The following is a 23343-nucleotide window of genomic DNA, read 5'->3' as shown; positions in this document are numbered from 1 at the left end:
GCCAGAAGTTGGTTGACTCCATGAAACAGATGTGAAGCAATTCTCAGAAACAGTGGTTATACAACTGATTATTAGTTTAGTGGTTTACAGGAAAGCTAAATATTGAAGCATTTTTCAGTTTAAACAGTAAATGTTTGAGTTTGTAAAGAAAAATGCAGACACTGCTATTTTTTTGAACAGCCTAATATTCCCTTTTCTTCACTTTCTGTAAAGTAATAACACATTTGATCAATTTTAATTCATGTTTTGATTTGGTAAAGAATGTGCAGTGTTGTCAATGCATTTGTGTGTATGAAAATAAAAGCTATTATAAGAATTCTGAGCTTTATTCACTTTCTTAAACACACTGCTATTATTTTGAACACAACTGTATTGTGAAATAGGATTATTTTGTTCAATAATTGGGTGGCACAATTGTTAGCACTGTAGCCTCAATGCAAGAAAGGCCTGTTTTTAATTCCCCAGCCAGATGGTCAGGGTCCTTTCTCTGTGAAGTTTGCATGTTCTCCCTCTGTCCGCATGGGTTTTCTCCGAGTGCTTTGGTTTCCTGTCACAAATTCAAAGACATGCAGTCAGATTAACTGGAACTGCTTAAAATTCCCCTAGGTGTGTGTGTGTGTGTGTGTCTGCTCAGTTGAACTGGTGACCTGTCCAGGGTGTTACCTGCCTCTTGCCCAACAAATCAAGACAGACCATGGTCTAAAAGACAATGAATGAATGTTCTGAAATTCTGCAAACATAAACAAAACATAATCAATGTCGTTCTTAGGAAAAAAAATGTCCACATACGATTTGCTTCATTTATGTAACCAGTTCTGTGCAGTTAATCCAGGATAAACAGCTTTGTGATTTTTACAATGTGCAGCACAGCAAATTCAGCTCCAGTATAATCCATTGACAGTCGCATACATAGTGTGGCATAATATACAGCTCGGTGAATGGAGTAGTTCAGAGAAAGGTAACAGCCAGACAGTTAAATAGTCATTCTTTATTTACTCTCAAGAATACATTCATAAAATAAACATTTTAATAATCACAAACGAAACACTGAACAACCTGCAGTCGCTACAGGAACATAAAAACAACAAACGGAACACTGCGTAGGTGCCACTTCCGCTGATCAGAAGTCCAGCAGGCTTCTTTTCAAAGCTTCTTTCATCTCTGTTAAAGTAAAGAAACAGGAAATGTAAGTAAAGTCCATGCTCTGGTCATCTGTTCTGAGGAAACAGAATGAAGTGCTAAAATGGAACAGCTTTTGTACTATAATGTGTATATTTGGTTTGGTTACATTCATGACAGAAACGGTAGTTACTCCTTACACAAGATTCATCAGTTCACAAGTTTAATGTCAAACACAGTCATGGGCAATTTTGTATCTCCAATTCACCTCACTTGCACGTCTTTAGACTGTGGGAGAAAACCCATACAAACACGGGGAGAACATGCAAACTCCACACAGAAGACACCCAGTAAAGTTCTACTACTACCCAGACCACCCGACCCGGGGATCAAACCCAGGACCTTCTAGCTGTGAGGCGACAGTGATACCCACCGAGCCACTGTGTTTAATTGCATAATGCACATTACTGAGTACAAAAGGAAAAATTATAACACCTAATAAGGTGGGCATGCAGTGTCCTAAACAGCACCCTACTTGGGAGTTCATGTTGGTTTTCATGTTCATGTCCATAAAGAGTTTATTGTAGCAATTTGCAATGCAGATGCAATAATGGTTTAAACCAAATGAATTTAGATTTGCTTTCTGTATACAGACAGTGGATAAGTGGATAATTTTGTTACCTTTTTCAACAATGCCTCTAGATAATGACACACACATGCTACATTCTGTACACGTCTACACCATATAATGGAGCCCCAGACAACACACCATAAAAAACATCTCAAAACGTGTTCCCCATCACCCAAGACTCTCTTAATACAAACCCCATTCCCAAAAAAGTTAAGACGCTTTCTAAAAACACAGTGTTTTCATTGGCAGATTGAATTTTTCTTGTTAAATATTAACACTGATGCCTGCAACACACAAAAAGCTGGGACGTTTTGTTGTTTTTGTTGCCAACAGTCTGGATGGTCTTTTTTCCTCCGAGCCCATGTGGCTATGTCCATCATGGCAACCTAACAGTTCCTCAAACAATACCGCCTAAGGCTTTGATGGTGGTGCACATTCAGTAGCAGTCTCTGCCCTTGGCCTTTGCACACAGAGACCTCTGCTGACTCCCTTTACATGAAATAATGAACTGTATATGGTGAAAGACTCAAATTCTTTGCAATTTTGCAATAGAAATGCAAACCCATGCTTGCATGCAAAGACTATGTCTTTGGTGGATGCTCCTTTTATACTCAATCTTGATGACATCACATGTTACCAGTTAAACTGCTAATTGTGGGTCGCTCAGGTGGCGCAGCGGTAAAAACACACGCTAGCACACCAGAGCTGGGATCTCGAATACATCGCATCGAATCTCAGCTCTGCCATCCGGCTGGGCCGAGCGGCCACATGAACAACGATTGGCCTGTTGTTCATATAGGGGTGGGGTATTAAGCCGGATAGGGAATCCTCACGACTGATGCAGCTACAACCTCTGCTGGCTGATTGATGGCGCCTGCACAGAGGTTGGGAAAAGTGCGTTGATCAGGGTGTGTCTCTCCGTACGCAAGGCTGATTCGCATATATGCGCTCGCCTAGTGGGTAAAAAAATGCATACGGCTGCTGCCCACGTGGGCGTGGGTTAGTTTCGTTCTCGTCAAATCAGAGCGGGGGTCGGCATTAGTGTAGAGGAAGCATGACGCAATTGGGCAGTTGGACGTGCTAAAAAGTCAGGAGAAAATGTATAAACAAACAAAAAAAAACCTGCTAATTGTGGAACCTTCCAGAAGTGTCGTACTTATATAACCTTAGTTTTATTTTGCCTCTGGGCCAACTGTAAGTGTGTTGCAGGCTAGACGTTCTATTGTTTTTGTTAAATTTACAAAATACAATTAGGTTTCTTTGTACTTTTATCAGTTCAAAAGTTCAAGTGATTTAACAAATGACAGTTTATAGTGTCCCAACTTTTCTGAAAATGGGGTTTGTACTTAACACCTCAATGTGAGATTACCAAGCTGCTCAGATAGTCATGATGGTACAAAGATGCAAAGCTGGTGAAAATAAACATCTGATTAATAAATGCAACAAGTCACAAGCGTTTAAGTTTATGTTCCAATTGGGGTAATTCTTTAAAAAGCAAATAATACCTACCCTGATCAAATTCAGTTGGCTTTTTTGCCTCATCTGCACTTAAAGCCAAAGCCAGTTTCAACTCATCAGAATCATCTAAGGAAAGAGATTGTATATAAACATAAATAGACTTCCACACACACATTAGGATGCTCTTGCACACAGGTGTTTAAACAAAATGTTTTTCTTGTTACTACTTTCAATAAAATAAACATATACATTGAGAACACAAAAAGTGATGAAAAACTAGAAAACAGCCAGGCAGGTATATTTACATTCCTTCTATCTACTATGTTATATACAGTGTATCACAAAAGTGAGTACACCCCTCACATTTCTGCAGATATTTAAGTATATCTTTTCATGGGACAACACTGACAAAATGACACTGACACAATGAAAAGTAGTCTGTGTGCAGCTTATGTAACAGTGTAAATTTATTCTTCCCTCAAAATAACTCAATATACAGCCATTAATGTCTAAACCACCGGCAACAAAAGTGAGTACACCCCTAAGAGACTACACCCCTAAATGTCTAAATTGAGCACTGCTTGTCATTTTCCCTCCAAAATGTCATGTGATTTGTTAGTGTTACTAGGTCTCAGGTGTGCATAGGGAACAGGTGTGTTCAATTTAGTAGTACAGCTCTCATGGCAAAGAACTCTCTGAGGATCTTAAAAGACGAATTGTTGCGCTACATGAAGATGGCCAAGGCTACAAGAAGATTGCCAACACCCTGAAACTGAGCTGCAGCACAGTGGCCAAGATCATCCAGTGTTTTAAAAGAGCAGGGTCCACTCAGAACAGACCTCGCGTTGGTCGTCCAAAGAAGCTGAGTGCACGTGCTCAGCGTCACATCCAACTGCTGTCTTTGAAAGATTGTTTTCTCAATTTATTCTTTATAAAACTTTTCGAACGGCCTTCTCGAACGGATTATCGATGAAAACCGAGGTACCACTGTATATTAAACATATTTATTTGAAAAGTAAACTTGTAAAGGCACTTTTTGCAAATTTCCAAAATCACATAGAAAATTACCTTGCAAATTCTTTTGATCTTCTGTAGAAACACCAGTGCTTGAATCAACGATTTTTTTCACATGCCAAAATTCCTCAGCTAAAAACGAAGCCAGCAAAAAAGATTATATTACATAAACCTTAAAAACTGAAAGTTCTTTATAGCAGACAAAACTATGGATTTAAATAAGGGGTTCTCAGCCTTTTCGGTCAGTATCCCCCGTTTAAAGGCTAGACATTTTTAAAAACTGCACACATACAGCCCACGACATGCTCTCCCACTACGTTGTTTCTTCCTGTAATTTTAAGGGAGCCATTGTCACCCTCGACTTGCATAACAGGGGTTTTTGGTCTGTCGCTCCTGGATTCTGTAAAGTTGCTTTGAAACACTGTCTGTTGTAAACAGTGCTATACAAATACATTTGACTTGACTACTTTAAGTACTTGGTTTTCCAACATACCGCAGAAACTAAACACTGCAACCTATTCTCAGACAGCTAACCAGCTAATGTTAGCTACTGAGTGTGGTTGTTGACAGAACTGTGTCCGTCACATTAATATGCATAACGTTTTTGTTCATACAGTAACGTAATTCAAAGGCGCTGGCAGCAGCACATCGGAAAGACATACTACATAGTAATGTGGAAAAGTGTATGCCTAAGTAGTACTGTAGTCCAGGGTCAGTTCCTAATAGGGATGTAACGATGCACCACCAAAATTCCACAATTCAAATCGATTTCACATGTAAAATGAATCGATATTCACTTTAAACAGCAGTGGGCGCTGGCGCGATACGCCTCACCTGGTTGACGTCACTGGCGCTATACGCCTGGTTGCCAGATTCTGGGTTTTTTAGCCAAATTAGGCTTAATTCAAAATTGTTTTGCATAGTTTGTACCTACCTTTTTTTTTTTTTTTAAGAGAAATAATAAAAGGAAACTCATAATTTGTCTTCAATTTCAGTTTAAACAATCTGGAAAAAATCGTATCATGAATCGCATTGCATCATGGGTAGAGTGTATCGTTACATCCCTTGTTCCTAATGACCTGTTTAGCTCATGAGCTAATTATTAAGTGCACTGTATGCTAAAATAATGTGTGTTGGCACCACAGAAAACATATCTGGGCACATCTACAGGGCACTTGATCTCTAAGACTGAAGTATTCACATCAGTTAGGGGGTGATAAATATTTTTCAACAAATTGTTTGCAATAGTTTTAGCATTGGCCTCTTTTAACCGCAAATCTTCTGAAGGATCTGTTTGTAGAGATCTGTGAATAGATTCATTTGAAGGGAGAATCAAGAATGAAACGCTTGGGGAAGCATATAACCATCAGTAAGCCGGGGTCAGAAAAGCCCAATAGCAACTAGAAAACAAGTAAAGAAAAGCTGCCAGTGTGAACAGAAGGTAACTTAGGAAATATTAGAAAAGATCCTTAAATAAACCTCACCATTACTGTCTGGAGAGACTTCCTCTGCGTTTACAATCTCCGCAGTGGGTGATTCGTCCTCATGTGATCTGTCTAATTCACTAGTTCTAGATGACACACATGGTTCCAGTAAGCAGTGATGGGCATGGTAGTGTGAATGGAAGCTGGGTATATCCTTGTGGTTTTCATTACATGACACACAGTTAACATGAAAGCTTTTGTCATTTCCCAGCACTGCATGCTCCAAATGCAAATGTGTTTTCATCTGTGCATAGGAGCCCATAGTGACTGAACATTGCTGACAGATGTAGGTGCATTTGCCCTCGCTGGCTAGCTGCTTCATGCACCTTGTAAAGGTAGACTTGGTCTCCCCTTTGGCTTTACCTGGGCCAATGCAGGGACACAGTTCAGGAAGGCTTTTACTAGTTGTTGGTAGCTCCACAGAACTTTCAGGGATTGCAGAGGAACCGTTATGTATCTTGTCCAGGCAGTAGTAATCGATGCTGTGCAAGGCGATGTAGTGCTCCATGAACTCTTGCTCGGAGTCATAGAGCAAGCTGTCGCAAAGCCCACAAAAGTAGCGAATGCTCAGCTGGTTATTGTGCTCATTTGCACAGTGTCTACGGAGGGTGGACTCCTTAAAGAACTTCTGTGGACAGTGACCACATGTGAACCTCTGAAAGCTGTGACTGTTTAGGTCACTGCAGTGCTTACGTACCGCTTCTTTTGAGTCAAATATGTCCTCGCACATCCGGCACATCCACCGTTCTTCCTTCTTGGTAACACGAGGGACGGGAACGGCTTTCTTTGGCACGCTCTCTGTACTGGTGGAAGGTGTTTGTAAAGGCAAGTTCTCCATTGTTCTGTCCTCTCTTTCTTCATAGTAAGTGTGGCCATGATGGGAAACACCAACATGAGAAAGGATGTCCTCCTTCCTTGGCATTTCTACTTTGCACAGCCTGCAGTGGAAGAGGAAGTTTGACAAATGAGCCCCGCCATGGAATCTGCTCATGTGCAAACGAGCAATGGACGATTCGCCCGACAGCTTGCCGCAGACGGCACATTTGTGAAAGATTTGGTTGGCTGCTAGAATATGCTTGTTAACCTGACCCTCGTCTAGAAACTTCAGGCCACACTCGCAGAACCAGGCAAGGTTTATAGATCTATTAGACTTAGCTTCAGAACCTGAGCTGGAGAGTCTCTGTCGCTTGGCAGGGGATGAACAGTCATCTCTCTCTTTTCTGTTTCTATGTAATGAAGCTTCGCCTGCATTGGCATCTTTAGAGGCGTGACTGGCTTTACCCTTGAGGCTGTTTCGGATTTCGCAGTAGTTGCTATAGACTAGAAGCGCTTGCTCCACGTTGGTGATCATCTCCACCTCATGCTGCGTTTGCTCTCTGTGCTCCTCTATCTGATTTTGTTGGTGAAAGATTTTGGTGCAGGTGGAGCACTGGCCCACTACAATCATCTGATTCACGACCTGAGTAACACTTTGCGCTGACTCAGCAATAGCACATCCATGTCTGCAGTGTACGCTGGGAGTGTAGAAAAAACAGCACAACTCAATATTACTGCATATAACCTCATATTACTGAAATCAGATTAGACAAAATTAGACTAGCCTACAGTTAACTAACAAAAAGCATACACTAGACCTCCTGACATAAAACCAGTTATCTAATGTAGCATGGTCAGTTGTCACAACATGAATATATACAGTAATGTGTCTTAGGCCACCATTAGATGAGTTGTTTTAGCAAAGGTATAATAACCATATCTAATTATTTGTCTCTTTATTAGGATACAATCAGAAAACACCAGATATTTGTTTCATTATTTTATAAGTTTGTATCAGCAAGGCAACGGTCAAAGGAAAATCAGCAAACAAACTGGATACTCAAGATGTGGTATTCAAGCTGTTATAAAAAAAAATTAAAAATCAGGAGTGGTCAAGGACAAAAAACACAGAAAAGCCAAAAAGCACTTTTAAAAACTGATGTGAACTTTCTCAGTTTCTCTTTTAAGAGACCAGAGGAAGTCCAAGATGCCAAATTGAAGCCGCTCAGGTGGCACAGCGGTAAAGTACACTAGCGCACCAGAGTTGGGGTTTCGAATGCATCGTATCGAATCTCAGCTCTGCCTCTCCGACTGGGCTGGGCGGCAGCATGAACAATGATCGGCTGTTGTTCAGGGTTAGAGGGTAAGAAAGTCGGATCATAGGTCCTCATAACTGGTGCAACAGCGGCCCCTGCTGGCTGACTGATGGCGCCTGCACAGGGCTGAGGAATGATGCTGATGGGGGTGTGACCCATTCCGAGCACAGTGCCCGTCAAGTGTACTCGACTCGTGCAGATGAAAAATGCAGTCTGTACTGACTGCACGTGCCGGAGTTGTCAGTTGGGAGGCGTCCTCAGTCAGCGGTGAAGGGTCGAATCAGTATAGAGGATGCAGTCAGGGTAATTGGACACGACTAGATTTGGGGAGAAAATTGCTGCCAACAGACCACTTTTATGGATGGGAAACAGGGTGAAAAGGTAAAAATATGCTAAAGCTTACACAGCTTGAATAAAGATGAGTGGAAAAAAGTATTATAGAGTGACAAATCCAAGTTTTACATTTTTGAGTCCATTCTTTGGCAACATGTGAGATAGCTGGAAGAATGAGTGCTTGTGTCCTTCAGTGAAACATAGTGGAGAGTCTGTAAAGGGTTTGGTGGAGCATTTTTGCCAGTGATGTTGGCGATATCGTCCTTGTCCGATATCGAATGCTGAAAAGTACGGACAGCTTATAATTCATCATGCTATTCCTTCTGGAAAGCGCCTGATTGGGAATGGTTTTATTTTTCAGATATTTTGGAGATAAAAACAGCAAATAAAAAACTAACAATCACAGACTGGTCTGCACAGAGTCCAGACCTGAATATTATACAAGCAGTATGGGATCATACGGACAGATAAAGAAATAAAAGAAAGCCTAAATCTAAAGAAGAAGTGCTAAAAAAAAGCCTGGTATAATATACCAGAAGATTACTAAACATTAAAACTTTGCTAAAACAACAAAGCTGGTGGTGGCCTTAGACTTTTGCACAGTACTGTGTACACACACACACACCACACACACACTCAGCAAGCACATTATTAGGTGCATTTATCTAGTTATTAGATTACTGTATAAGCTACACCTACTTATCCTTTGGGGGACAAAGTGTACAGAATGGCAAATGGGCTACGATCCATATTTCTACACCTAAAAAAACGTATCTGCATGGTTTGTGTAATTTAAATAAGCAATGGATCTATGTAACAGATCTCAGAGGTGGTGGGTTAGCACAATAGACCGCTGCACCACCTGAGCACCTTGATTCAATCCAGACTAAACACTAGCATATTACACCAACACAAATGTATTCCTTTTTTTTATATATTTCATTTAATGAAACAGCCAATAGCCAACCCCCCAGACATAGCCAATCATATCTGTATGTAGATTCTTGACCTGGCGATAGCACTGCTAAGGATTCGCACCCTGGATCCCACCGTTGGTGGGCTAGCATAATTTTCCTATGCACCACCTGAGCGTCCAATTAATATAATTTAAAATATAAATATGATTTATAAAATACCAGCTTACTTGAAGTGGGCCTTTGCCTCCATGTGTGAAGTAAGCACCTTAGAGCAAGCTGTGCATTTGACACTGAACTGAACATCTTTACATAAAGCTATGAGCCGGTTCTTTGCATATCGAGGAACTGAAATAGGCGCTGGCGTCGGCTTTTCCTCTGCTATAAAAAGATAAACATTAATTACCCAAATTAGCTTTGTGCAGTGTAAATGCATGTGTCCACTGATAATATAAATGATATGCAAGTAGACTTGTGTGATCTATAGAATGTGTGATTAAGTAGCTTTTAAAGAAAACTAATACTAACCGCCAAGAGAAATGGACTGAGTAAAGTGTTTTTTGGCAGCCATATGCTGGACGCAGTCATCCTTCATGTTGAAGAGTAGGTAGCATTCAGGGCAAGCAAAGCAAACAATTAACTGGTAGGTCTGAGAGCTGACATGACCAGCAGGGTTAGAGGACGACAACTGCAATAAAATCAAACATAACAAACAGGACATGTTGATATACTTGCAAAATACATTTTCTTTAGGGCTAATAATTAGTGCCGTATTACACAGTGCTTTACATCTTTCAATTACTTGTAATGATAGAAAGATCAAGACAACATGAGTAAACAAAAATGATCATTCCATTTATTGAAGATAAAGATTTGTTCAAATTTTATAAATCACCCATGTAAAAATTTAAGTGCCCCCCTAAACCTAATAACGGATTGTGCCATGCTTAGCTGTAACAGCTGCAACCAAATATTTGCAATAACTTAATGAGTCTTTTACATCACTGTGGAGGAATGTTGGTATACTGATTTTTGCAGAATTGTTATAATTCGGCTACACTGGAGGGTTTTTGTGCATGAACTGCCTGTTTAAGGTCTTGTCACAGCCTCTTAATGGGATGAATAAGATGCAACCAATATTTCAAATCTTAATTAGTGTATTAACATCGGCATAAAATGCTATACTGTATATTGCTTTAAGTTGTAGGTTAAATATGGTTGGTCAATTTAAAGGTAGACAAACACTTTATTAGATGGAAACATAAAACATAAGACTAAAAACACACTTGCTGCAAGTACTTACATGCATTTTTTTTTTCCTTCTGGCAGTTTGTGAGCAATTGCATTATTCAAGAGACAGTGACATAAATCATGTAGAACAAACACAAAACCTTTGATGACAGATGTATTCTCCATGACTCTTTAGTGTCAAAATGGTGTCCACAGGCCACACAGGCAAAGACGGGATTAGGGCTGCCCTTAAACGTGATGGTGGGGTCACATGGAGAGTGGTCAAATCTAGAAATCAAATCCACAAACACTGATCTCAGGCTTAAATTTTACATGCAGTGCTAAACAGCAGATCCTGAGTTATAGAATGCTAAAGAACGTGGATTTACTAGAATAACTTTTTTATCATCAAAGCTCAAACCTTAAAAAACATACAATATTGTAAGAAAAGGTGTTTCCTAAATGTCTGCGTTACTATTAAATGCCATTTGACCTTTATTAACCTAATACACAAACTAAATAAATAATACTAATAGAGCACATTCTGTCTGAAATAATAATTTTTTTGTTTGTTTGTTTTTGGTCTGCATACAGACTATTCATGGACAGTCCAGGGTGAAGGTTAAAGGCATATGCACCTCTCTCCAAAAGGCAGCTGTTCTTATTTTATTACAATACTGCTAACTGTTTGTGGTGCAATAAATGAGGGAACAATTAATTTTATGGGAGAAAGTAAGGGAAGTGGTTAATGCAACAACACAATAATCTAAAACAATGTTTATACAAATGACAATAGTGCTTAAATCCCTTACCATTCACAACTTGTTAATAAATCATCTGCACATCTACATGTGACAAAGAGGCAATATTGATACATTAAAGAGGTAGTCAGTTATACTGTAGTAACACTTTGCTACTCAGAACTAAATGAAATAGGCAATTCAACCTTTTCTGTAATTACACTTATGCATTATACATAGGGCCCTACTAAATTCACAGGATTTTGCATCCACAGAATGGGTTGGGAGTTTTCCAAACTTAGTAACCTGAGTAGTGTTTTTAATTGCTAATGTAACCAAGTGTCTTTAGAGTTTGCTGAGTTTATAAAGAAAGAAATAAACTGTACATAGGCAAACTATCAGGAGCATGAAACTTCACTAGCTTGTTCTTTTGAGGTGCAGCACAGACTACAGAGAGATGAGCACGTGTGTAGAGAAGCACACTTTCCCATTCATTATAGAATCCCCAAAGGGACACAATGCACTTAATAAGTAAACACATACATTAAACATTTTTGGCACACTACACCAAAGAAAAGTCTGTTACACTAACTTAATTGCCGTATGATTGCTAGGACCGCCATATACTGCGCCTCATATTTCATACGCTACGTGGGGCGGCACGGTGGCTTAGTGGGTAGCACAAATTTCATATTACATGGGAAACGGCTCATTTCACTGTCAGTGACGCGATTTTTATGGCCTTGAATAAGGTAGGGCCCTATTTATACATTTATGCAATTTTGGATGGCAAAGAAGACTAACAAATGAATCTTTGACCTAGCCTATCCTTTTACTCGAAGCCCAGACAACCAAACTTGAGCTCTTTTATTTTGGACACATTATAAGAAGAACCTAGTCAATTATGCATGGAAGAGTGGAATGTAAAAGTGGAAGAGAGCAGCCTGCAACAAGATCAACTGATACAATCAGAGAAATAATAATGTACAAGCCATTAAGAAGCCTGAAGAACCAAACAGAATACGTTCTGGAGAAACACAATCCATACGATCACTAGGAGTCAGAACCAGCTTGACAGCACTTGATAATTATAATATCTGCATCTTATAATATTTTTACAGCAACCTCATGACTTTTGCTCATCAACCGTTTTCTATGATCATGCAAATAGGAAAAATCCTCAAACGCAAACTTAAATGCTATAGCGTGACCTAAGAATGACTCTGTTTAAACAAGAAAGCTTACAAGGTTTTGATTCCTCATCACTGCTGTACAAGTTTAATAAGCAGCTACAGAAAACATGGCTGCTAAAATAGGTTATTCGTTTAAATAGAATGTCTTTAGTATTATGACTTGGATTCAATTTTTTTAACTGTAACTGACAGAGTGAAACAACCAACCTTTTAAGGTGACCCTCAAGAAGAGGGACGTTGTCATATAGTCGACCACAGTTAATCACAGGGCAGGTTTGAAGGGTGGACCTCAGTGAGGGAACAGGAGCAGATCTGCGCCTCCAGCTCATGCCATTGTTGATGACACCAGGTTTCAATCCTAAGTGGAAGAAACAATACTGTCTACCTACTGCAGATTATATTAGACATTCTGTACCAACTTTCTATATAACACCTTGACTATTTGAGGTAAAATCAACCTGGCATTTTCAGCCAGAAGTCCACACAGCGTTTGGCATCACTACTGTCCTCACTGCTGCTTCGGTTAACTGCCAACTCCCGCTGGCCGTGAGCTTGCTGCGTTATCATCTGCTCCTAAAGTGCAAATACAGACATGGCTCTCAGTACATGCTAAATACAATCTAAACCCGAAACTAAGTCATTGATTTAGGACATTTAAATGTAATGGAATTAAAAAACAAACCTTAAAGGCTTGGCATTTTTCTGCACGCTCTCGTTTCTCCACAGCTACCTGACGTGCCAGCCTGTCTAAAGTAGAAACTGCTCGAGCCTTCTGTCTGTCAACTTGATCCTCTATCTAGCAAGTGAAAAGACATGAATAACATGACTGCAGGGCATTTAACAGGACATAACAGGTACAACGCTGTGTTATTACATGTAATAATTGTTGTTTAAAAAAAAACAAGCAGTTTAAAAAAGCTGAGCATCACCTATATGAGCTTTCAATTTCATAAGACATTCAAGTTTAAAACCAGGGGCATTTATATAAAGTTGCTTTACAATTGTCTTGAATTTATTACAATTACAATTAAATGATGAGCCTAATTTAAGTAAAAAGTGAAATATCATTTTCAAAAAGGTAATCAGACCCCTTGCTGTGACACTCCAAATTGTGGTCAGGTGCATCCTGTTTTCTTTCATTCTTCTTGAGATGTTTCTAGAACTCAATTTAAATCCACCTGTTGCAACTTAAATTGATCATAGTTTGGAAGGGGTCAGAAATCGTGAGGATAAAATGATTTTACTGCATCGTGAGAATAAAAAACCAAGCCATGTAGTCCAAGAAAGAGGACTCATTACAGGGAGGAGATTCAGCATCTGACAGAGTGGTGTCGTCATAATAACCTGGACTTAAACACTACAAAAACCAAAGAAATAATAATAGACTTCAGGAAGTCAAATCGCATAAAGCAACTTGCTCTCTGTATAAATGGGGAAGAGGTAGAGAGGGTAGAGAGCTTCAAGTTCCTTGGGGTGCATATCTCAGCTGATCTCACCTGGACCACACACATCTCTCATAAGGTGGGGAAGGCTCAACAGAGGCTTTACTTCCTCAGGAAGTTACAGCATGCTCACCTCCCTCAACATCTGCTGACCAACTTCTATCGTTCGGCTATAGAGAGTCTCCTGACCTATTGCTGTATGGCAGGGGTGTCAAACTAATTTTCACCGAGGGCCACATCAGCATTATGGTGGCCCTCAAAGGGCCGATTGTAACGTATCCTGCTGTGATTGCAGTCTGTTGTTTTTCTTGGAGGCTGATTTCTGCATTTATATTGTTCTACTTTACCACAGACACGGCCTCATAACACAAGAGACGCACCGGTTTTTCTTCCTGAAGCACAAACTTGTTTTCATTTTCATTACATTTCCTCCTTCTGCTTAATTTTCTTAATTATCTTCTTGTACATTTTGGGATTATGTGTAAATATTTCTTAACATCATCTACTGGTGGGATGTGTCACTTTGCAGTTCATAAAATTAGCATGCATTTTGAGAACTGCAGGTTATGTAGTGTATTTTAAGACAATTGTTTTGCCCTCACTAATAGTTTATCCCCCTTTCTCAGCTAGACAGACAGACAGCTCTCTTCAGAATACAGTCGGTTTTATTTGCTCCCCAGCTGTGTGATACACTGTGTGCACCAAAATAGAGTAAAAATACAAACAATAAAAACAATAAAGAACCTAATACAGTAAAAGCACACAGCTGTAGTCAAGTGTTACATCTGGTACAATATGAGATTTAACCAAATGTAAAATAACGAGTTAGCATTTTGTGTAAAGATACTAATTGCAGTAGTAACGGTAACAGTTGTATTTAATTACGGTAAATTTGTAACTAAACCGCTGTGATATACTCACTAAACATTTACTAACAACTGAGAATATAAACGCCACTACTTACAGACGATGATTCTGTATTATATTGCAATATAATTATTTGTATTTATTTATTATTGTTTACATTACTGACTACGCTACCCCGCGTTCTTTTGCAGTAAAAGTCACATGGCTTCTGAGGAAAGGTTAAAGTTAGTTGCCATGACTACGATGTCAGCACTTGTCTCTTAAAGGCGCAGGAGCACATTAAATTATAAGCGCGTCTCTGTAACGACTCGAACCATCACAACAATCATACAGTCGTTTAAGCTCTCGCGGGCCGGATCAAATGACGTGGCGGGCCGGATCTGGCCCGCGGGCCGTGAGTTTGACACCCCTGCTGTACGGTATGGTTTAACAGCTGCACAGAGGAGAACAGAAAGGTCCTGCGGCGAGTGGTAAGGTCGGCAGAACGTGTCATTGGCACAACTCTACCAGACCTCAAAGACATCTACACTGGACGACTCGAAAAGAAAGCCAGCTGCATTTTTAAAGACCCCACCCACCCTGGACATAACCTGTTCTCCCCCTTGCCCTCTGGAAAGAGACATCGAGCAATCAGTCAAAACGAACAGATTAAAACATAGCTTTTACCCACAAGCAGTCAAATGCTTAGCCCCTCTACCCCACACATGAGACTGCAGCTATTTATTTAATTGTACATATGTATTTACTGTCAGCTTTATTCATTGACATCTGTTGTACCTTGTGTGTCCTTTTGACTTAATGGATATATACACTTGCTGTCAATCCAAAGTGCTAAATGGTTTTTCGTATGTTTGAACAATGACAATAAAGATCAAATCAATCAATCAATCAAACTGTCTATGGATTACTGCAACCAAATAAGGGCATGGCAGAGATCAGTACAAGGATATAAAACAATATAAAAGGCTTTGAGCTGGGAAAAACCTTAACCCTTCCTAAAGTTGGCTGTCCTTTTGATAAGATGATGTTTGAATGGTGCTGCAATGACACTGACGTGACACTGCAGGATTGATCTGCTATGAGTGTATGAGGTGCATAAGGTGTTGTTGGGATTTTTGGTGGTGTAGCAGTCTATTACACTAGCCACCATCGCTGAGATCTGGGTTTAAACCTAAGCGGTTCTACTTGCTGGCTGGCCGTCAACACAGTGATGATTGGCTATGTCTGACTGGGGATTTAGGGGTGTTAGGATAAGATGGTTAGTAAAAATGAAAAGAAAGGGAACACATGCCCTGTGTCTTTGGGTGTATGTGAGCAGTTAGAGACTAGAGTTGTGTTATCTTTCTCTAGTCTTTCATCTGTGCACACCCTCTTAAAATTGGGGATGTTGCTGTGTTCAGAATGAACCAATCACATTCAAACTCATATTAAATAGTAGGCATTGAAATATTCCATTAATTAAAGTGACTCTGATTAAGTCCATATGAAGTTCAGCTCTTCTTGTAGGATTTACCTGGCAACAGTGATAATACCAAGAACTGGACACCCCTCCCAAATGTATGAAATGGCAAGAAGAAAACTGGTCCAGGAGGCTGCCTACAGCAACATTAAAAGAGCTGCGGGAACTTTTGGCAAGTACTGGTTGTGTACCACATGTCACAACAATCTCCCATATTCTTCATAGGTCTGAGCTGTGGGATAGGGTGCCAGAAAAACCATTTAAGCCCAGCTACAGTTTGCAAAAACCTACATCAAGTCTTCCAAAAGCATGTGGGAAAATGTGTTATGGTCTGATGAAACCAAGGTTGAATTTTAGCCCTAATTTCAAAAGGTTTGCTTCACAAAAAACAACACTGTGCATCACCAAAGGACCAACATACTCAAAGTGAAGCATGGTGGTGGCAGCATTATTATTATTTTTAGCAGCTAGAACTGGGGCTAGTCAAGGTGAAGAGAAGTATGAACAGTTCCAAATATCAATCAATTTCAGCATGACAGCAGCTTGAAGTTTTGGATTGGCCCAGACAGAGCTCAGACCTGAATGTGATGGAAAACCTGAGGGGTGACCTGAAGAGGGCTGTGCACAGAAGATGCCATCGTAATCTGACAGATTTGGAGCACTTTTGCAAAAAAGAGTGGACAAAGATTGCCAGGTGAAGATGTGCCATGCTGATAGACTCCTACTAAAATCGAATGCTGTCATAAAAAGGTGCTTCAACCAAGTATTACTTTAAGGGTATGTGGGTATGTGGGTATGTATGTATGTATGTATGTATGTATGTATGTACAGTGTATCACAAAAGTGAGTACACCCCTCACATTTCTGCAGATATTTAAGTATATCTTTTCATGGGACAACACTGACAAAATGACACTTTCACACAATGAAAAGTAGTCTGTGTGCAGCTTATATAACAGTGTAAATTTATTCTTCCCTCAAAATAACTCAATATACAGCCATTAATGTCTAAACCACCGGCAACAAAAGTGAGTACACCCCTAAGAGACTACACCCCTAAATGTCCAAATTGAGCACTGCTTGTCATTTTCCCTCCAAAATGTCATGTGATTTGTTAGTGTTACTAGGTCTCAGGTGTGCATAGGGAGCAGGTGTGTTCAATTTAGTAGTACAGCTCTCACACTCTCTCATACTGGTCACTGAAAGTTCCAACATGGCACCTCATGGCAAAGAACTCTCTGAGGATCTTAAAAGACGAATTGTTGCGCTACATGAAGATGGCCAAGGCTACAAGAAGATTGCCAACACCCTGAAACTGAGCTGCAGCACAGTGGCCAAGATCATCCAGCGTTTTAAAAGAGCAGGGTCCACTCAGAACAGACCTCGCGTTGGTCGTCCAAAGAAGCTGAGTGCACGTGCTCAGCGTCACATCCAACTGGTGTCTTTGAAAGATAGGCGCAGGAGTGCGGTCAGCATTGCTGCAGAGATTGAAAAGGTGGGGGGTCAGCCTGTCAGTGCTCAGACCATACGCCGCACACTACATCAAATTGGTCTGCATGGCTGTCACCCCAGAAGGAAGCCTTTTCTGAAGTGTCTACACAAGAAAGCCCGCAAACAGTTTGCTGAAGACATGTCAACAAAGGACATGGATTACCGGAACCATGTCCTATGGTCTGATGAGACCAAGATTAATTTGTTTGGTTCAGATGGTCTCAAGCATGTGTGGCGGCAATCAGGTGAGGAGTACAAAGAAAAGTGTGTCATGCCTACAGTCAAGCATGGTGGTGGGAATGCCATGGTCTGGGGCTGCATGAGTGCAGCAGGTGTTGGGGAGTTACATTTCATTGAGGGACACATGAACTCCAATATGTACTGTGAAATACTGAAGCAGAGCATGATCCCCTCCCTCCGGAAACTGGGTCGCAGGGCAGTGTTCCAGCATGATAATGACCCCAAACACACCTCTAAGACGACCACTGCTTTATTGAAGAGGCTGAGGGTAAAGGTGATGGACTGGCCAAGCATGTCTCCAGACCTAAACCCAATAGAACATCTTTGGGGCATCCTCAAGCGGAAGGTGGAGGAGCGCAAAGTCTCGAATATCCGCCAGCTCCGTGATGTCGTCATGGAGGAGTGGAAAAGCATTCCAGTGGCAACCTGTGAAGCTCTGGTAAACTCCATGCCCAGGAGAGTTAAGGCAGTTCTGGAAAATAATGGTGGCCACACAAAATATTGACACTTCAGGAACTTTCACTAAGGGGTGTACTCACTTTTGTTGCCGGTGGTTTAGACATTAATGGCTGTATATTGAGTTATTTTGAGGGAAGAATAAATTTACACTGTTATATAAGCTGCACACAGACTACTTTTCATTGTGTGAAAGTGTCATTTTGTCAGTGTTGTCCCATGAAAAGATCTACTTAAATATCTGCAGAAATGTGAGGGGTGTACTCACTTTTGTGATACACTGTATGTAAATGGACGGACGGACGGACAGACAGACAGATAGATTATGTGTATTCTGTGATGCCATATACTGTATGTCACTTACCATAGATACTCCTGTATCATCCTCTCCATCACTCAGTAGGTCTATGCACTCCACAACAGGTCTGAGTGGGCCCTCCTTAAATGAATAAGATAACAATCACATCTCACTGATACACATGACACTCAACTTTGACACTCATAGAATATCTTAAAAATCAAGAAAACAGCAAAGGGATGGGGAGAATATATTATGCTTCGGGGTTGTGCGGCTGCATCACATTGTTCGATTAAAGGAAGAATGGACTGCAATACAAAAATTTTGGAGGAATGGCTGGTGCCGCAGTTAAAAACTCAGTGAGCCAATGCATACCTCTAAACCCAGGAAGTGAATAAGTGGTCCATAAAAGCACCTGAAGTAAACATTAGTAAAGATCTGTTGGGAGATCTTAAGCATATGAATATGTACTAACTCGAAATGTTCTGCAGATTGGCTGGGAGCACATCGGTGGGAGCGCATGGGGGCAAAGGTACAGCAATCTCCTAGCCAACCACTGTCAAGATTCGAGTCTCATCTTTGAGTCTCAACAATCCTAACTCAACAGACTCAGCTGACCGTGTCTGATTGGAGGCCGGATAGTATGACGCCCACCTTCTTGCCACTGCAACAGTAACTCCTACTGGCTCACTGCAACAGTCTAAGGCTAAGTGATGTAATGATGCAGCAAGCTACTTTATGCACGTCAGTGCAGTGGTCCGAAAAGCATTTGCATTTTGTGGTATCAGCCAAAGGAAGTGTTAGTTAAATACTACGTAGATTTGAAGTAATTTGTGGAAAACTATTATTTATCGAATTTTAATACTTTGTTGCAGAGTTTGTGTTGACTATTGTGCAGTTTGGCTAGAGGTGCTCAGGTTGGGTACAACTGTACACTTTCTTATTATTGAATATTGGGTACACCAATCGGAAGGGTAAATCACTACATATTTTGGTGATTTACCACGAGTGGCACAGCGGTAAAACACACTAGGTCACCATTGCTGAGATCTCAAGCTTATGAGCTTGATTATGTCTGCCGCAGACATGACACAGAGAAGGACGGAGATGGAATTAATGGAGAGAAGTACATAGTTCTCCATACGAACTACTGTTCCCTGTGTGAACCCACCTGGGGGTGGTGAAAAGAAGCGGGTGGGAACTGCACACCTTGGGGGGAGGCATGTGTTAGGTACGACCCTCCTCAGCCAGGGTAGGGGTATATGCATGGTAACTGGACATGACTATGGTTTATGGCACCCAGACCAGGGTGTGTTCATGTCTTGTACTCTGGTTAAAACCGGCCCTTCTGGAACCCTGACCAGGATACAGTAGCTGATGAAAAGGAAATTAAAAGAAAATAAATGTGCCCAGTGGAATGGTTTTATAGGAGGGTCCTCGAGTGACACAAAAAGCTATTAACCCTATCACCTACATGTCACTATTTTAAGCTCTGAGGATCCCACAGTCTATTCTGGGCACCCTTCCCCAGTCCCATATTAGGCTAAGGCTTAAGATTTACTTACAGAAACAAACTCCACATCATCTTCCTCATTGTCCTCATTCATAGCAGATGTAGACATTTTAGGTGTCTTACTGTCAGATCTGTAAACAGCAGCAAATTTTATTTTATTTTTTTATTTGCAGACTTCAGAAATTAAACATAATATGTGTCCAGAATGAGTGACTGCAAAAACATTACAATGCTTAGGCATATTTCATATTATTCGAACTCAAGTATAAGTATAAGCACTAGGGTCCTGGGATCTAAATTTAATCCTTATCTTTAGTCACTGGAAGGCCTGCAACTTTCCCAAAAACATGCACATAGTGAATTGGCTGAACTTAATTGACCCTGGGTATGAGTAAGTCACTATGTAAGTGACTGATGCATTGCTATAGACTAGTATCCTCCCCAGGTATTTCTATCTGTGTGTTACCAGGGAGGCTCATGACCCATCATGACCTAGATCAGAATTTGGTATTTACTAAGAATAAACATTAGCGGTTGGTCTGTTGTGGCCTAGTGGTTAAGGTACTGGACTAGTAATTGAAGGGTCACCGGTTTAAGCCTCACCACTACCAAGTTGACACTGTTGGGCCCTTGAGCAAGGCCCTTAACCCAGAATTGCTTAGACAATATACTGTCACAATTCTGAAGGTCACTTTGGATAAAAGCGTATGCTAAATGCAGAAAATGTAAATGAAGGGGACATGTGTTTATTTCTTACCTCAAATCACTGCCAGTCTACCGTTCTACCGGTTTCCTCTCTGTACTTTGGTTTCCTAATGACAAAAAACATACAGAAGGTTGATTGTCCATGCGTAACTGTCCTCAATTACCCTGAGGTTTGAAACCCTTAGTCAGCTCTGCCTGCCGTCTAAGGCTGAGCGGCCACATGAACAAAGATTGGCGGGACTAAGCCGGATGGGGTCTCTCTCTCATGATTAGTGCAATTACGACCTCTGCTGGCTGATTGATGGCGCCTGCACAGAGATGAGAAAAGAGTGCTCTCAGGGTGTGTCTCTCTGTACACAACGCTGAGCTGCACTGCACTCGTCAACGTGAAGGCTGCTGCCCACGTGTCTGCTGAATCATTACTGTGTATTTGCAGGTTAGAACACAATGAACCTAATAATGAATAATTACTGTTCAAAACACAACACATGTAATGACAAGCAAAAGCCGGCATGTCCAGCTTAAAAACACAGTAAATGCTAGATGATGCAATGCAAGTAAAAAATATGGAAATACAGCAAATGCTGGACGATAAAAAGCAAACCCCAGATTGATATTAAAAAATTAGCATGCAAAAAAACACAACAAATGCTGGTATGATTTTTGCTGGACACTGTTCAACATTTATCGTGTCTTAAAGATACTTTCTGCTCATGTTTGCTAGTCATTACCCAGCATTTGTTGTGTATTGAACACAACCCAAGTACAAAACATCTCAAGTCAGCTTAACTAAGCAGCAACCTACTAACGTTTTGTAAAATGCATTTTGAATGTTAACGCTTTATATAAACAGAACACGTAATATCTATTCATGAACAATGCTACAGTTTATTAGCTAACATTACTTACATTCTGCTAGCTTTTAGCCTTATTATTAACGGTTAGTTAGCATAATGATACCACAAACAATTGCATACGGTTATCAATGTAACATTAGAAGTGTAGCGTTACCTGTAACTTTATCTTTATCGGGTGATTAATAACCCATCAAACCAGGACCGGGGTTACAGGAAAACATACCCGCCTTTAGCTGTACCAACTCTCAGCAGGCTTTCACAATAAAAGTCTTAAGGAACTCGTTTGCTTTTGAATGTTATTTTAGATGACACTACAAAACACGACTGTATTGATCATTTTCACTAAAAGCTTGATTCTGGTCGGAGTGGGGTCAGAAGACACCCTAGCCTGGGCACAAGCCTATCATTTACTTAGTCACTTACACCCAGGGACTTTTTACAGTGGCTAATTCACCTTTTGCAACTTTTAAGATTGAAGGAAGAGAACATGTCAAACTTATTTATGGCCGTTTAGACCAAAAACCATGAATCTTAACTAAATGACAAATAGGAGGTAGAGAACATGTCAAACTCTTTATGGGCGTTTAGACCAAAAGCTATAAATTATGACTAAATTACAAATTAGGTAGGAGCTTGGTAGGCACAGTATTCTATCCCACTAGCCCAGTCTATTACTCTAGGGTTCGAACCTCATGGGTTCTATTGGCCGGCCGGGGATCTACACAGACATGATTGGCCATGCTGGGGGTCCTGCAATGTCTTGCCACCCTTTCCAGGGTATTCCTGCCTCAGAGTGTTTCCTCTAAGTAAGGGTTTGATTATTTAGTTCTTGTAACAGCTGAAAGAATAAAGCAAATAGTTTTGTGGGTAGCATCTCTGCCAAGCACTTACTGCACAGTTGCACATTTCATTTCAGTCCACTGTGCATGGCACTGCAAAGAAGCTAATGTAACAACAACATTTTAGTGTGTGTTGCATAAAGTACAGCTTACATTGCCACGTCATTACCATCTCAGTGTCATCAGTCCCTTTTGATAGAAACACATAGCTAACGGAGACTATAATTCAGTAGAGCAAATGAACAATGTAGAACCGTAGGTGTGTATTAGTCAATGTTATTGCTAATTCTGCTTGATAATTCAGCATGTAGTGTGGTTGATGCACAGCTTTAGGATTCTAGATTAAATATCATGGGTTTACTGTAAGTGCTTCGGGTTGGTAGATAAATGGTAGATAAGTGAGTGAATGGGTAAGTGAGGAAGTGAGTGATGTTCTGTAATAAGTTGGCACCCTGCTTTGAACCCGTTGATTTTATGGTGGTGCCAGACCCTGATTATGATGAAGTAGTTACTAAAAATAAATGAATAAACATTCAAATAAGAAACTTCATTTTTAATAACGATCTTAAAACTGTATAAAACTGGACACAAATGTGAAATCTGGCCATCCATTCCCTGCTACAATAGCATGTTATACTCCCATGTTATACTACAACCCCAAATCAGACAAAGTTGGGACAGTATGGAAAATGCAAATAAAATAAAAACACAGTGTTCCTTACATTTACTTTGACTTTTATTTGATTGCAGACAGTTTGAATCCAAGATATTTCATGTTTTGTCTGCTCAACTTTATTTCATTTATTAATAAACATCCATTCCTGCATTTCAGGCCTGAAGTTGGGACGAGGGCAATTTAGGGCTAGTAATGAGGTGAAAAAACTAAATAATAATGTGATTTCAAACAGGTGATGTCAGCAGGTGATTG

At 40.4% G+C, this 23343-nt stretch overlaps 1 protein-coding gene across 2 annotated transcripts; it reads right to left on the bottom strand.

Annotated features, from left to right (window-relative positions):
* Positions 1-968: 968 nt before the first annotated feature.
* znf451 (zinc finger protein 451) lies at positions 969-21829 on the bottom strand. Of its 2 annotated transcripts, none has more exons than XM_062995888.1 (14): positions 21731-21829; positions 20772-20826; positions 20067-20145; positions 18568-18642; positions 12931-13044; positions 12707-12821; positions 12456-12606; positions 10477-10603; positions 9614-9773; positions 9316-9463; positions 5707-7220; positions 4277-4354; positions 3260-3334; positions 969-1161 (listed from the first exon to the last, which is right to left on the bottom strand). In XM_062995888.1, exons 3-14 carry the CDS (start codon positions 20121-20123, stop codon positions 1121-1123), a joined length of 2655 nt encoding a protein of 884 aa, XP_062851958.1. In that variant the 5' UTR covers positions 20124-20145; positions 20772-20826; positions 21731-21829; the 3' UTR covers positions 969-1120. The 2 variants fall into 2 exon arrangements, with proteins under 2 accessions (XP_062851958.1, XP_062851957.1); XM_062995887.1 differs by having other exon boundaries at positions 9316-9466; positions 21731-21828.
* Positions 21830-23343: the final 1514 nt, after the last annotated feature.

This window comes from Trichomycterus rosablanca, chromosome 5, assembly GCF_030014385.1.
Source record: "Trichomycterus rosablanca isolate fTriRos1 chromosome 5, fTriRos1.hap1, whole genome shotgun sequence".
Classification (NCBI taxonomy): Eukaryota; Metazoa; Chordata; class Actinopteri; order Siluriformes; family Trichomycteridae; genus Trichomycterus; species Trichomycterus rosablanca.
This window is presented reverse-complemented; position numbering and strand designations above follow the sequence as displayed.